Source organism: Lemur catta, chromosome 1 (assembly GCF_020740605.2).
Source record: "Lemur catta isolate mLemCat1 chromosome 1, mLemCat1.pri, whole genome shotgun sequence".
Classification (NCBI taxonomy): Eukaryota; Metazoa; Chordata; class Mammalia; order Primates; family Lemuridae; genus Lemur; species Lemur catta.
In genome coordinates this window covers 38,173,220-38,188,072 of record NC_059128.1, presented here as the reverse complement: position 1 = coordinate 38,188,072, position 14,853 = coordinate 38,173,220, and the positions used below count along the sequence as shown (strand labels likewise).

At 43.9% G+C, this 14,853-nt stretch overlaps 1 protein-coding gene across 2 annotated transcripts; it reads left to right on the top strand.

Annotated features, from left to right (window-relative positions):
* The first annotated feature begins 3,740 nt into the window (after positions 1-3,740).
* Positions 3,741-13,457, top strand: DACT1 (dishevelled binding antagonist of beta catenin 1). Of its 2 annotated transcripts, XM_045566423.1 has the most exons (4): positions 3,741-4,117; positions 6,335-6,467; positions 7,196-7,351; positions 10,556-13,457. In XM_045566423.1, exons 1-4 carry the CDS (start codon positions 3,773-3,775, stop codon positions 12,316-12,318), a joined length of 2,397 nt encoding a protein of 798 aa, XP_045422379.1. In that variant the 5' UTR covers positions 3,741-3,772; the 3' UTR covers positions 12,319-13,457. The 2 variants fall into 2 exon arrangements, with proteins under 2 accessions (XP_045422379.1, XP_045422386.1); XM_045566430.1 differs by lacking the exon at positions 7,196-7,351.
* The last annotated feature ends 1,396 nt before the right edge of the window (positions 13,458-14,853 follow it).

The window sequence follows — 14,853 nt, the reverse complement described above, 5'->3', positions numbered from 1 at the left end:
TTTTCTTGATCTTTTGTTTCAATGTCTGCTTTCTTTTCCCCTGTGTGCTCATTGAAGCCTGATTGTAGGGTCAAGCTATAATTAGTTTATATATGAAGTTTAATTCACTATGGCTCTTTTGGCATTAGAGTCAAATGGGCTTTGATGTCTGGCTGGAGCTTTGATCCCAGACCCTCGAATGGTGGTCATCACCCCAACTCAAAGGATTGCCCTTTACTTTTTTCCTCCTCTTCGGAGACAGCTTTTCCCAATTACATCATTTGTGTTTGGCCATAAAAGCTCCAAAGCATCATTTTGTTGCTTGGCTCTATAGCAAAATGTGCAATTGATGCTCCTTACTTTGCTTGGCTGCAACAGAACATTCACTGCTGGTCAGGCATTTGCAGAATGATGCTTCCACTTTGGTCGGGGTGCTCTTAATAGTTGTTCTGCCCAAGGGCAAACTGTCAGACTATGTGATCTGAGGGATCTTTCCTGACTCTGCCCAGGAAATATCCTTAAGCATAAGCTACACAACTGTAATATATTCAACCAGGACAGGACTCTCTTTCATGCTGGTAACTGTATCTTTCCTCCAGATCCTCCAAGCAGCAGATCCACCCCATCTACAGTGCCACACTTTGAGCGCCAATTAGCAGTTTTTCTGACAAGACAGAGACTGCCAGGGAAGGCAAAAGAACTAACTAGGGATGAACAAACTAGAAAGGAGAAACTGAAGTAGCACTAGTGGAGGAAGAAGTACCAGCACTTGCTTTAAAAAGAAAGGAAAATAAAAATCAAAACAGTAGGGGGAAGTGAGATTCTGTTGGCAACAGAAGGGAGCAGTGGGTGATTACTTTCGACTGCTTCCCAAATACCTGCAACCAAAGCAAAGAATCAAAGAGGAAAGAAAATCCAGGGAACTAGACTGGAGAGAAGAAAATTTGGCTGTTAGCTTAAAAAGAGAATAGGAGCAACCTAGCCAGTTTCATTTAATCTGATGACATTGGGAGTTTTCCTGGAAAAACAATTACAGCATTGAGCTCCTTGCTTCTAACTTCATTTGACAGCCTGAGTTTGTTTTAATTGGAGTGTGAATGAACGGCATTATTTATTAATGTGTAATGGATACTTTGAAAAGCATAACCTTTTTTTCCTATTCGTGACCATTTTATGGGCAGAACCATCTGAATACATTACTTTTAATATTTAAACTTGCTGGGAACACTTTTTCATGGAGATGTGCAAGCTGTTATGGCAAATGGTTTGCTTTGGACTAATGAGCCAGCTCAAAGTGGCATTTGGTGGGGAAGGGGATTGGGAAGGTGGGGAGGTTTGGGAGACATAGCAACTTGTCTGTCTGCCTTAACAAGATTTATTAGTAGTGTGTAAAAACATGCTTCAGCTTTTTTCCCTCCCTCAACTATATAAATATAGTTGTCGATGTGTGATATAACACAGGCCACAATAATAGACTCCACCCAGCCAGAAGGAATCTAATTCAGAACTGGAAAGCAAGAAACTTGCTTAGAAATGAGTAGAATGAAACAATGACAGAGGACATGGGTGAGTGGCATTTGGCAGGCAGGATACCTCATTATTCTTTAGTGCCTTACTAAAATTAGGGAGGAAAATTAGTTCCTGTATTATCAAGTAGTGTTTAGCACACAGTATGCATAAAGAATAGGCAACCTGAATAGAATTGATTTTGTATGCTTATGAGTACCTGAACCTAATTCAATTTTTAGATCTAATATACAATCTTGTTAATTATGAATCAAGGTTGTAGCTATAGTTCCTTTCATGTCTGTGGGAGGCAGCAATGGGGAGGAAGGTGGAAGGTGGCAAGGGAGCTCTTGCTTTTGTTTTTTTTCTTTTTGGTAAATATCAATTTAATTCTATTTGTTGTAGAGATTAAATGGGTACTAGTAAGTTTAAAAGTTAGTTAAAAAGTATGTTAATGAAAAAACAATTTACAACCAATCTACCTTCTCTTGAGTCTTTCTCCAGCAATTATCAGGCAAATGTTTGCAAGGTTCTGTGCTGACTACAGTGATCCTAAGAGAGTATTAAAACAGTCCCTGCCTTCAAGTAGATTTCATAATTTAGTTGGAGAGAAGAGATACACATACATACACAGATGTGTGTGTGTGCACACCCAGATAAATAAAAAGACAAGTAGCATGTGATAAGAATCAGATATTCATATAGTTAAACGGAGTTCAAAGGAGGGAAGCCAGTGAATTGATCTTGGAAGGAAGGTTGGACCACACAGAGAGGGGAGAAAAGAGGGAGACTTTCAGGGGTAAGCAGCTGGGCAAAGGTGTAAGAGTCTGAAATAACGATGTAGGATGCACTCCTTCACATAACACTTTGCCTCAACGTCATCAAATTGTGACTTGCTGGATTCAATTTCCGAGGCTCTAGTTAAAATATATATGGCACTTTCCATAGATAAGCCAGCTAGTAGCATTTTAAGATCCCTATGCCACTGAAACTCCCTGTGACCAGTGTCCCAAACAGAGATGACCATACCACAAATGGTACTTCAAGGGGAAGACTTATTTTATAAATTTCTCTGGAGAAAAAAGCTACAGCTCATGTAACACTTATCACCTATGTGCTAGCCACGCTATAAACGCACCCCCAAATATATATTATATGCTGGCTATTATAATTCTTAAACAGGTAGGTTCTGTTGGTAGCTCCATTTTACCGTTGGGGAAACAGAGGCACAAAGAGGAGAAGTAACTTGCCCACACAGCTATTCATGGGTGGGACTAGGATTCAAATTCAGAGAGTGTGATTTCAGAGTCAGAGCTCTTGTGAATGCAGACTATTAATAACAATAAAAAACCTCAAACCAACCCCAAAGCGCGCAGGCGCGCGAACGCAAACCCTGGGCTTGTAAAAGAATTGATGCAACCTCTTATTACACAGCGACATCCTCCTGCCTAATTTTAAATACCTTCTATAGTGAGACAGCCGTTAAAAAAAAATTAAAACAACAACAAAACTTAAAACAGTTTTAGAACATTGCATTGTGCTTTGTATCGTTTGCCTTTACAAAGCGGAGTGAAAAAACCAAACCCACAGAAATTGTCTTTGAATGCACTCGCAGTACCCTGCTCGGGAAGGTGAAAGAAAACAGGCCCGGCGTGAGAGGATGCGAAGAGTGGACGTGTGCGGAAAGGGTTAAGATTGTGTGCTGCAACTTGGTCGAGTTTCAGAAAGTTCTCTGGGGAGCCCAACTGCTGCGTCCCGTCGCGGACGCTGCCTGCAGGGCGGACTGTAACAGGATGCTGGGGCTCGAGGCGCTTGCCCCTAGCTTTGGGCCACGGAAAAGAGCCAATGAGGAACGAGGAAAAACCCGGGTGCAGTAAGCCCGAAAAGGGGGCGAGGAGGCCCGCGGGCAGGGCGGGGGAGGGGCCGGGGAGGGGCGGCGCGCCTGACAGACGAGGGGGAGACTGGGGGAGCGGGCTTCGGCGCAGAGGGGCCGGCGCGGGGAGGCGGGCGCCAGGCGGGGGTTCGCAGGGCCGCCGCGCGTGACGTAGCGCCGGGCAGGGCGTTATCAGCTGCGGGGCCGCGGCGAGGGACGCGCGGCGACAGCGGACGGCGCCGTCCGGGCCGGGACGGCTGCAGCCGGCGGCCGCGCGAGCGCTTCTGGCCGCCGCCCCCGCTGTGGTGCCCAGCCGCGGGGCGGCATGAGCCCGCGGCCGCAGCCCTAGCGCCCCGCTCCTCCGTCCCGGAGGCCCCGCTGCGGTGACGGGCGCTCGCTGCCGGATCGGGGGCCATGAAGCCGAGTCCGGCCGGGACGGCGAGGGAGCTGGAGCCGCAGGCGACGGCCCGGGGCGAGCAGCGCGCGGCGGAGCCCGAGGGCCGCTGGCGGGAGAAGGGCGAGGCGGACACGGAGCGGCAGCGCACCCGGGAGCGGCAGGAGGCCACGCTGGCCGGGCTGGCGGAGCTGGAGTACCTGCGCCAGCGCCAGGAGCTGCTGGTCCGGGGCGCCCTGCGCGGCGCCGGGGGTGCGGGGGCCGCCTTGTCCCGCGCCGGGGAGCTGCCGGGGGAGGCGGCGCAGCGCAGCCGCCTGGAGGAGAAGTTCTTGGAGGAGAATATCTTGCTGTTGCGAAAGCAATTGGTAGGTCGTGCCCGGAGGTGGGGCACGGCTGTCCCTGCCATGGGGCTGGAGGTCGGGCAGGTGGGCCGGGGTGGGCGCGACGTTACCTCCGGATGGGGAGAGTCTCGCCGTTTTGGGACCCCTTCCCTCGCCCTTACCCGCGACCCCCCTAACTGCGTGCCCGCCGCGCGTGGGCTGCCGACGCCCACGCGTTTGTGGCGTGTGCCCGCTTTGTGTCTGGCGAGGGGCTGGCGACCTCGCGCGGATTGCGGGCAGCGGGTGGCTGCTCCTCCCACCTCTGCATTCGGGATTCTCGGAGTCGCCTGGTTCTAACCTTCACTCTTTTTAGACGAGTGCATGCCCTCTCCCCATAGGTTTGCAAACCTCTACTTAAAATACTAGTTCATTTGGAGACCTTGGCTTCATCTCCTCCCGCCGAGAGGGGACAAAAGCCAAGGAGGGGGCTTGTGGCGTGGTTAACCGTCCAACGCTGACTTTTACGATTACTCTGAAGCGCCGTAGGGGGCCGCGCCTCTCCCAGGGCTCTCCCCAGAACGCCAGCTTTCACCAGGCCGGTGCTTGATTCCAAATAGAAGCCCTTTGTATAAGGCAGCTAAACTAGATGCAAATGATGGAAATTTGGCTGGAGAACGTGCCTCCTCCTCTCATATTTTATACGTTCTGCCAGCTGTGATTGGTGGTGGAGGTGGGAGAAGAGGGAACCTGCTCTCAGGGAGCATTTATCTTATTGGATTTCTGTCAGCGTCTCAGTCATTCTGTGCAGTCTTCATTAATGAGGAAGAAAAAGAACTTTGGAGCTTAATGTATTGATGAACAGCTTTTGACCCCGCCTCAGAATAATGGCGGCAGCTTTGTTTCAGTGACCTCAAAATGTAGTTTTGCAAACAGCAAAGGTCCTTACCTGGCCATGTGATAGTATTTAAACTAGGCACATGCTAGATAATGGCCCTTTTACAATAAAGTGGTGATACTATGTGGTTGTCATGTGTTTTCTTGTGTTATCTATTTTCATATCATTTCTTTCTCTTTTTCTATTTTTTTTAGAGCATCGAAGTAGAAGTGCTTTTACTTGATAGGTTCGTTTTTCCTGAAAAACAAAAAAAACAAAAAAACAACTCATTTTAGCAAACAAGCATATGGTTTATGTCTCCAAGCTTTTTAAGTCAAAGGACAGACAAGAGAAGTATATATTCACATGCATCTGTTTTGTAAGGATGTTCGATGTGGTCTGTGTAACACCTCTGTTTTGGCATTTCACTGTGTTTTTGTGGCAACAGACCAGATTTGCATGTAACATTGATTTGAGCCAATTCTCACTGGTTATGCCTGGTGATTTATGTTTTATGCATTGTCTTGTGCAATAGCACCTTTTTGTCTTCACAAATTTCAAGATTGTGAGTGGCGGTTCCTATTGTCCACTTGAGGGGGGAGCAAGGCAGAATGTCAGGAGAATTCCAGTCCAGTCAGTGTTTATGGTATTATTTTCATTTGTAGACTTGGCATTCGTGATTTGAACCAGATGCCTTTTGAGTTCTTTTGCTTTTCCAGCAATAGGAAGCACTAGGTGGCGGTGTGAGTTAGCACAACCGATCTGTCACCTTTGGAAACCAGCTGAGTTCAAATCTTGATGGGCCTTCCCTTGAGGGTTTTGGATTCTGCCAGCTCACATTATACTTGGCACTGGCTATTAGTATTAGTTTCTCACTTTCAAAGGCCCTAAGACTGATTAAACCCCACAAAGCAACTAATAGAAAACAAAACTCTGCAGGCCAAGACATTTGGCCAGAAAAATCTCACCTAAGTAAGCTTATAGTGTATTGTAGGAAATCTGTTACCCTGACTTCAAATTAAAGAGTCTACTGTGAAGTATTGTTTTTGAAAAACTGGCTGTACACCAGATGATTTAAATACTCAGTGCATTTTTCTTGTCCCTACTTATAAAAAGTCACAGTTGGTATATATTAGTTGAAACTAAAAACAAGTCTTGTTTTTATGAAGAAACTATATCACCACAAAATGTGAGACAGTAGAATTAAACATAGGACATATCCTTGAATTCTTAAAGTTTTTCTTTATTTCAAGTCATCCAGTAAAATTTTGGTTTTGAAAGGTTTAGTGAACTCTTCAGATGGGTAATTTGAATTCATAGAGCAGACTTTCTGGTTCTTTGTCACCAAAGTGTGTTCATTTTTCCTTTCTCTGTTTGTTCTTAATCAGAATTGTTTGAGGAGAAGAGATGCTGGTTTGTTGAATCAGTTGCAAGAACTGGACAAGCAGATAAGTGACCTGAGACTGGATGTAGAAAAGACATCTGAAGAGCACCTGGAGACAGACAGCCGGCCTAGCTCAGGTGAGTGTTTGAGCACAAAGACAGAATTCTGCACTCATGAGTTATACCTTGGCCCCATGTGTTTAACATTCTCAGACCTGCAAATGGCAATGGAATTTGTTTCCAGTGCAGAGAGAATTTTAAAAAGCAGTCTGCCATTCAGTTGCATGAGAGGGAAATAAAGTCAGATGACAAAATTTTTAATAATGAGATTGATGTGACTGGAGTCCCTGAGTTTAAAAATAAAAGCTATTCAAATTTCTGGAAGAGTGATCCTCCTTTGAAACTTGAGTAAGTCAGAACTGGGCTAGAAAATTAGTCACACTTCAACTTCCTGAGACTACTTCAAAAGTTTTTTTTTTTTCTTTTAAACCATTTGGCTCCTTAAATAGATCTGTTTTTCTCTTAATGTTATTCCTTTTGAAATATTCATAATAAAGTTGAGGCCTTGACAATCTAAGTTTCTTTCCTTGCACGTCTTTAAAGGTAGGGTCAAGGAAGAAGGTCAGTTTGAGGGTGAGAGTGACTTTGAAGTGTACCCATGTACGTTTTTCTAGGAATTATTTGAAATAAGACCATGAAATCAGAACACTACAATCCAGTGAACCAAAATTGACCAAAAAAACCCCCAAAACCCAAAACACCAAAACAACAAACCTCCCTTTCCTAGATGATCACCTCTTTTCCTTTTAAGCATGAATGTGTATTATTCCTTGGCATGATAATTCAAATGGTGTTTTTATTTGTAGGGTTTTATGAGCTGAGTGATGGGGCTTCAGGATCCCTTTCCAATTCCTCTAACTCGGTGTTCAGTGAATGTTTATCCAGTTGTCATTCCAGCACCTGCTTTTGCAGCCCTTTGGAGGCAACCTTGACTCTCTCAGATGGTTGCCCCAAATCTGCAGGTAAGAATTTTTAGCATTGATAGAAATTTTTAATGGGAAGAGGTCAAGGCCCTTAAAGGTTATCTAGCCCCAACATCTTTTACTGATAGAAAAACAAAGGTTCATCAATTTACTGCATTTAGTGTTGTAGTTACATCTAGAACCCATAGTTTCATCTAGGTGAATATCTATTAATAGAACTATTCCAGTACTCTTTGGATGTTACTTGGCTTTATATTCTGATAGAAGCAAGATTATTTTTAGGAATCCTGTCTGTCCCAATATTATAGGTCTTGACCTGTGTTTCTAAGTCTTTGCTGTTAGTTTAACTTGTCTACATTTTCTTTTGAAAACCATTCTAGAACTGTTTTCTTCTTCCTTTAATCATTTAAAACTAAAGCTCACATTAAGTTAAATATGTCTGTCAGCCTGGCCAAGAACTGCTTGACAGCTCAGGGAGCAGTGGCCCCTCCATATTATCCAGAATGCCCTGCATGATAGCAACTCACTTTTCTTTTAGCAGGTGGGTGGGATGAGATCCTCATAGCTCATATGCTGTTATTCCTTGGGCTATCCTTGCAATGACCTCTAGACAGAATCCTGTTATTGTTGGTGCTGGAAGAGTTCCTGCCTTTCCACTATGTGTCACACACTGGACTGAATGCCCTGCATATATATATATATATATATATATATGTCCTTTAAATCCTCCCAACAATTCTGCAGAATGCAGGCATTGTTACCTTCACTTTATGTATCAAAAAAATGAGGTCTAGTGAGGGTTGATAAGTTATTTAAGGCTCTATAGCTAGTGAGTAGCAGAGGCAGGATGCAAGCTCAGGCCTAACTGCCAGGTCCATGTTTTTCTACCACTCCAAGGGAATTCAGAAATTGTTTTCAAACTTTTCATCTAAAAGAGGAGGAATTTTGGTTTATAAGCTGTTTGTAAGAGGCTCCCCATCTGCTGAATGACAGAGTTGTTGCTGGTACTCAGGACACTTTCTTTAGTCCTGATTCCTTGGAAAAGCAGAGAAAATATTGAGATTAGAGTTGCTGTAGGTGCTGGCACAAGTCACCGTACTCCTGGTTTGTCTATGTTCTCCACTTGAATATAAGGCTAAATTTTTGAGTCCAGGCAAGGCAAACATAGCACCTAAGCAGCTGAGGTTGCTAATTGGCTGATGTCTATGTATTTGTAGTGTGTGTTGTCAGCAGCAATCATTTGGAGAAGCACAGAACTATGTATCTATAGTGTCTGGGCCTCAAGTTCATTGGTAATTGCTCACCTTCACTCTGCAGATCTGGTTTCAGAGGGAAACTTTATAAACCCATTAAAGTCACTTTGGTCCAGGTTTTCCTTGAAGACAGACCCCTAGTCTCCCAAATGCCATGTCCTCACATAATTGAAACAGTTACATTGGGCCTTGGGGGCTGGGATATGTTTTGTTTAACTCTAAATAGGGAAAAGGGAAGATTGGTGAAGTATATGTAAATGTGGCTTTAAGTAAGGCATAAATGGAGCTTAGGGTGGTGGGAGAGGACGGATGGAGAAGGATGTTAACGAGAGAGGTTTCCTGTCATTAGAACAAGCTGTTTATTGCAGGTTGAGTGGGTGGCGACATGGCATTTTTATTATAATCTTTTCTTTACAAATGAATCATATCACCTCTGAGTCTAGACTGTTTTTCCCCTGAGACTGCTAATTATCTTTGAAGTTCACGGAGCAGTCTCTTAAATTAAACCATGAACAGAATCTGGCACATAGTAGGTTTTCAATATTTGCATAAGTAAATATAATTATAATGGAGGACAAATTAGTGATAAGCTCAACTTTAATTTTCTCTGATAACTGAAGGTCATTAAAAGGATTTGATATTTGTAATATTCACCAAGATAAGAGCTCAAAATAATTTAATTAAGAAGGCAAGCTTGATTTCATTATATTTTGGCATCTACATTTTTGAGATGTGGGAAACTTATCCATTAATACTACTATTCGATCTTTTAAAATCTTATCAAGAATTCCTTATGCTGTTAAAAATAATACTTTTATTTTTTAGTGTCACTATTGAAAATATAAGATGATTATTATTTAAATTTGATAAGTGTTTATTGAAACTTGATCAGATTCCTTGACCTTTCAATTGACAGTCATATTTGAAAGGATGTCATTGGTAATTACATTTAAAAGAAATACAAAATGAGGAGAAAGCCCACAGAAAGTATAGTTTACCCTAAGTATTTTAGGAAAACCAGGAATAGAACACAGAAGGAAGAGTGGCCTAGAGAAACAATGACTTAGAAAGCATTCATTTTTTCCAGTTATAAATGTAGTACAGCTATTGCTGAAAATTTGGAAAATAGAAAATAAAGAAGGTAAACATCACTTGCTTTCTCATCACACTGAGATGCTATTATTAGAATTTTGTTGTGCTTCATCATAGATTTTTTTTTTGCATACACATAATCCTAATAAAATTATAATCATATTGTAGCATTATATCATGATTTTCACTAAATTTTAAAGTGGTTTTCCTATATTATTCAATAGTTTGAAGGCATTCTTAAAGGTTGAATATTTTTCCTTTAGAGGATATATCATATCTTGTAAAAAATTTTGGTTAAATATTTTTCCCTCATCTAGTAGTATGAAATGGAATGTCAAATGGTAGAGTAGCTAGTGGAACGTTTGTAAATCCTTTGGCATTCTCTCTCAGCCATGAGTTTGTCTTCATAAAAATTGGCGAAGAGGCAGGGTGCAGTGGTTCACACCTGTAATCCTAGCACTTTGGGAGGCCAAGGTAGGAGGATTGCTTGAGGTCAGTTGGAAACCAGCCTGAGCAATAGCAAGACTCCCATCTCCACAAAAAATAAAAAAAATTAGCCAGGTGTGGTGGTGTTTGCCTGTAGTCCCAGCTACTAGGGAGGTTGAGGCAGGAGGATCTCTTGAGCCCAGGGGTTCGAGGCTACAGTGAGCCATGACGATGCCACTGTACTCTAGCCTGGGCAACAGAGTGAGACCCTGTCTAAAAAAAAAAAAAAAGAATTTGCCAAAAAGTCAAGCTGGTGCTGACCAATTCACTTCTTCAGAGTGTACCTTTCAATGTTTTTCAGATTTCATAGGATGGTTGGAATATAAAGAAGGCCACTGTGAAGACCAGGCCTCGGGGGCAGTTTGTCGTTCCTTCTCCACACCACAATTTAATTCCCTTGATGTCATTACAGATGTGAATCCCAAGTACCAGTGTGATCTGGTGTCTAAAAACGGGAATGATGTATATCGCTATCCCAGTCCACTTCATGCCGTGGCCGTGCAGAGCCCAATGTTTCTCCTTTGTCTGACGGGCAACCCTCTGCGGGAAGAGGAGAGGCTTGGAAACCATGCCAGTGACGTATGCGGTGGATCTGAGCTAGTTACCATCAAAACAGACAGTTCCTTACCATCTCCAAGCAGCCTATGGTCTGCTTCGCATCCTTCGTCATGCAAGAAAATGGATGGCTACATTCTGAGCCTGGTCCAGAAAAAAACACACCCTGTAAGGACCAACAAACCAAGAACCAGTGTGAATGCGGACCCCACGAAAGGGCTTCTGAGGAATGGGAGCATTTGTGTCAGGGCCACTGGTGGTGTCTCACAGGGTAGTAACATGAACCTTAAGAATTCGAAACAGGCGTGTCCGCCCTCCAGCGGAGTACCCTCTTTGGAGAATGGGGCATTCTCCCCACCGAAGCAGTGGTCAAAAGAGTCAAAGTCAGAACAAGCAGAAGGCAAGAGATTGCCCCCATCGGAGGGCTGCTTGCCAGTTGCTGCCTCCGAACTTCAAAGTAAGCATCTGCCAAAAAATGCCAAGCCGGCCTCCCAAGAACATGCGCGGTGTCCCACTGCTGGGACAGGGGAGCCCCTCAAAGACAGCACGCAGCTCTCAGCGGCCTCTCCAAAAGAGAGCCCTGGCAGAGGCCCCATCGCCCCACCAGAGAATAAAGTGGCCCAGCCTCTGAAAAAGATGTCACAGAAAAACAGCCTGCAGGGTGTCCCTCCCGCCGCCCCTCCTCCACTGCTCTTCCCGGTGGAAGACAGGCCTGCCTTGGATTTCAAAAGTGAGGGCTCTTCCTCCCAAAGCCTGGAGGAAGGGCACCTGGTCAGGGCTCAGTTCCTGCCGGGGCAGCAGCCGGGCGCCAGGCCCCACCGGGGCCACAGGAACGGCGGCGGCGTTGCCAAAAGCTCCGCCCTGAAGCATCGCGGCCAGGCCCTCCAGGGGCTGGAGAACGGCTTGCCCACCGTCAGGGAGAAAACGCGCGCAGGGAGCAAGAAGTGGCGCTTCCCCGAGGACTTGGATACAAACAGGAAACCCAAGAAGGCCGTCTGCAAGGGCAGGAGGAGCGGGGCCGGGCCCGAGGGGGCCCTTCCGGGCAGGCCTCCGGGTGGGGGCCCGCGGGCCGGAACCAGGGCGCACGGCCACGGACGGGAGGCGGTGGTGGCCAAGCCGAGGCACAAGCGCACCGACTACCGGCGGTGGAAGTCCTCCGCCGAGGTTTCCTACGAAGAGGCTCTGAGGAGGGCCCGGCGGGGGCGGCGGGAGAACGCGGGCTACGCCGCGCCGGTGCCGCCGCCCTACGCCAGCCCCTACGCCTGCGCGGCGAGCGACTCCGAGTACTCCGCCGAGTGCGAGTCCCTCTTCCACTCCACCGTGGTGGACACCAGCGAGGACGAGCGGAGCAACTACACCACCAACTGCTTCGGGGACAGCGAGTCCAGCGTGAGCGAGGGTGAGTTTGTGGGGGAGAGCACGACCACCAGCGACTCTGAAGAAAGCGGGGGCTTAATCTGGTCCCAGTTCGTCCAGACTCTCCCAATTCAGACGGTGACGGCCCCGGGTCTTCGCAACAACCCCACGAAAGCCTTTGTCAAAATTAAAGCTTCCCATAACCTCAAGAAGAAAATCCTCCGCTTTCGGTCCGGCTCTTTGAAACTGATGACTACGGTTTGAGTAACGTCACTGGTGTAGAAAAGTGTCCCCCCCCCCCCACCATAGTTGCCGAAATAAAGGCGACATCTTCATTTTTGTGTAATACTTTCATGGAATGCTTTTTTTTTTTTTTTAAAGACAAAACCGAGGTAAATCATTTGTCCCATTTTCATCATGTATAGACACTAGTGCCTTTAATGGAAGGTAAAGAATGTTTTCTAGTTAGAAGTAAATATTGAGGTTTTTAATGGTGGTGATAGTGAATGAGTTTTGCGGTATTGGCTGTTTCAAGGTACAGGTTTTGATGTTGAAGTTGTATTGGGATGAGACTTTTTGACCCCAGGGTCGGGTGGATAGAATTTTAGGGCATACATTTACTTCTTGATTCTTCAGGGCAGTGTCTCCACGAGGGTTTTCCTGTTGAGGGGCATCACATACAATTGTGAGAAGTAGGTACGAGGAGCAGTCATTGTTTTCTGTGATTTCTTTATTTAGTTTTTATTTCTCAGATGTACTCCCATTCTGTCGTCTTCTCAGAACTGGTCTGTTTACTGGACTCATTACCAGACCCTAAGTCCAGGCATGACAATCTGGATAGGGTGGCTGGTGATACCTTAGAAGGATTCATGAAAATTTTTGACACACTTGGTGCCTAGGCCCTGGTCACAGCAACCCTTTCTAGGGCCATTTATGGAACATTTTGATGCCTTCCTCCCACCTCCCCTAATTTGTGGCCAATCCAACCATTCATTCCTTGCAGGATTTGCCTTTAGGATAAAATTTTGGTCCTCGGGTACAGAGAAGTGCACTCTTAATGAAATAACCCTTGGGCATGATTCCAAGCCCACAATTGCTCACTGAGCAGTGTGCCACTGTCTCATTGGCCTGAATATATTAGTGCAATCCAGTCCAGATTGGACCACTGACCCTATCTGGAAGGGCTTTATTTTTAAAAAAAAAATTTTTTTGGTAAACAGTATTGTGTAAAATTGCTTTTTTAATACCAGTATATGCATGTTTTGTGCATGAGTAGTATTCGTTTTGATATTCCTGTTGATGTTAAATTACTGTATAATATAAACAGTATGTGTTTTTATATATCATTGTGTAAATTTAATATAACACATTATATGTGGTAATAAACGATTTGTTTTATTGCTGTTAAGTTTGTTATTTGGGTATAAAACCAGATGTTTACACCTATAAATCTTGTGCTGATTATTGGTGTTTTTGTGAGATTTATATTAGATTTATTTTAGCATTAGAATATTTGCAATAATTAAGCCAGGTTTTAATATTCTTGGAATGGATGACGAGTAAGCAAATGAGGAAAAGCAAACGACTTCTTTAGAATAGTAAGATACTTTAAAATTTAGGGTAAATTTTATAGGTGTCTTCTAAGGAAAACATTTCTAAGAAGAATTCCCTGCCCCAACATTTTATTATAAAAAATTTCAAACGTGGAAAAGTTGAAAGGATAGTATAGTAAACACCTGTGTAGCTACCACCTAGATTCAACAGTGGCTAACATTTTGCCACACTTGCTTAAACTCTCTATGTGTTTGTATTAGGTTTAACCAAGTAACTGGTTTTGTAGGTCAGAGACAGATACTGGCAATCTCCTTTCCCCACCACACACTGATACACTATTTTAATGTAAATTTCAGGTATTATGATATTTTATCTCTAAAAAGCATGCATTACCTAAGAACAAGAAGATTCTCCTGTATAACCACAATATCATGATCACAACTAAGGAAAATCAACAGTAATTCATAATATCAAATATTTAATCTATATTTAAGCTTTCCCAATTTGTTTCAAGAAGTTTTAAATAGAGGCTTTCTGTCCACCTCCTCCCCAAACTAGGATTTGGTCAATGTTATTTGTTGCATTTGATTGTAGGTTGTAGGTCTCTACAATATAGTCTCCCCACATTAAAAAAAAAAAGATACTGGCTTTTTAAAGAGTCAGGACAGTTCTTTTGTAGAAGGGTCCACATTCTGGATTCAGTTGTTTCCTTATGTTGTCTTTTAACATCTTCTAACTCCTCTATTTCCTATAAACTGTGTGAGACTTGGTTGAATTCAGGTTAAACGTTCTTGTCAAGAAGCTTTCACTAGTGATGTGTACTTTTATTGTTTCAGATCAAGAAACAATACCAGGTTGCCCCGCTCTTACTGAATTCAAGACTGATCCCTTGGTTAAGTTGTTCAGCATAGATTTATTCATTAAACGTACAAAATGTTCAGTATTTGTGGGTGACTCTTTGGCACTATGTGGACATCCTGTTCTCAACAAATTCTACTTGATGGCTTTAGCTTACATTGCTGATCTGTCTGAATCAGCTATTATCTTGTGGATGCAAAATGGTAGTTTTCTAAATACCTTTCCTTCTACTTTTGTTAGCTGACATTCTGAAAAAAAGCCTTCCTTATTTTTTCCCTTTTCTCTTTGAATATCACTATGGACTCATGGATTTTTATTTATTTGATATAATCACTTACAGTCTTTGTCCTTTTGATGCTAAGTCCCAAATTTGGCCAATGGGCAGAT

Excerpts from the sequence above, each read along its gene's own strand:
- DACT1 (XM_045566423.1), top strand. The coding sequence starts at position 3,773 with ATGAAGCCGAGTCCGGCCGGGACGGCGAGGGAGCTGGAGCCGCAGGCG. Across the intron at positions 4,118-6,334 it reads TGCTGTTGCGAAAGCAATTG|AATTGTTTGAGGAGAAGAGA; the intron begins GTAGGTCGTGCC and ends GTTCTTAATCAG. Across the intron at positions 7,352-10,555 it reads TGGTTGCCCCAAATCTGCAG|ATGTGAATCCCAAGTACCAG; the intron begins GTAAGAATTTTT and ends ATGTCATTACAG.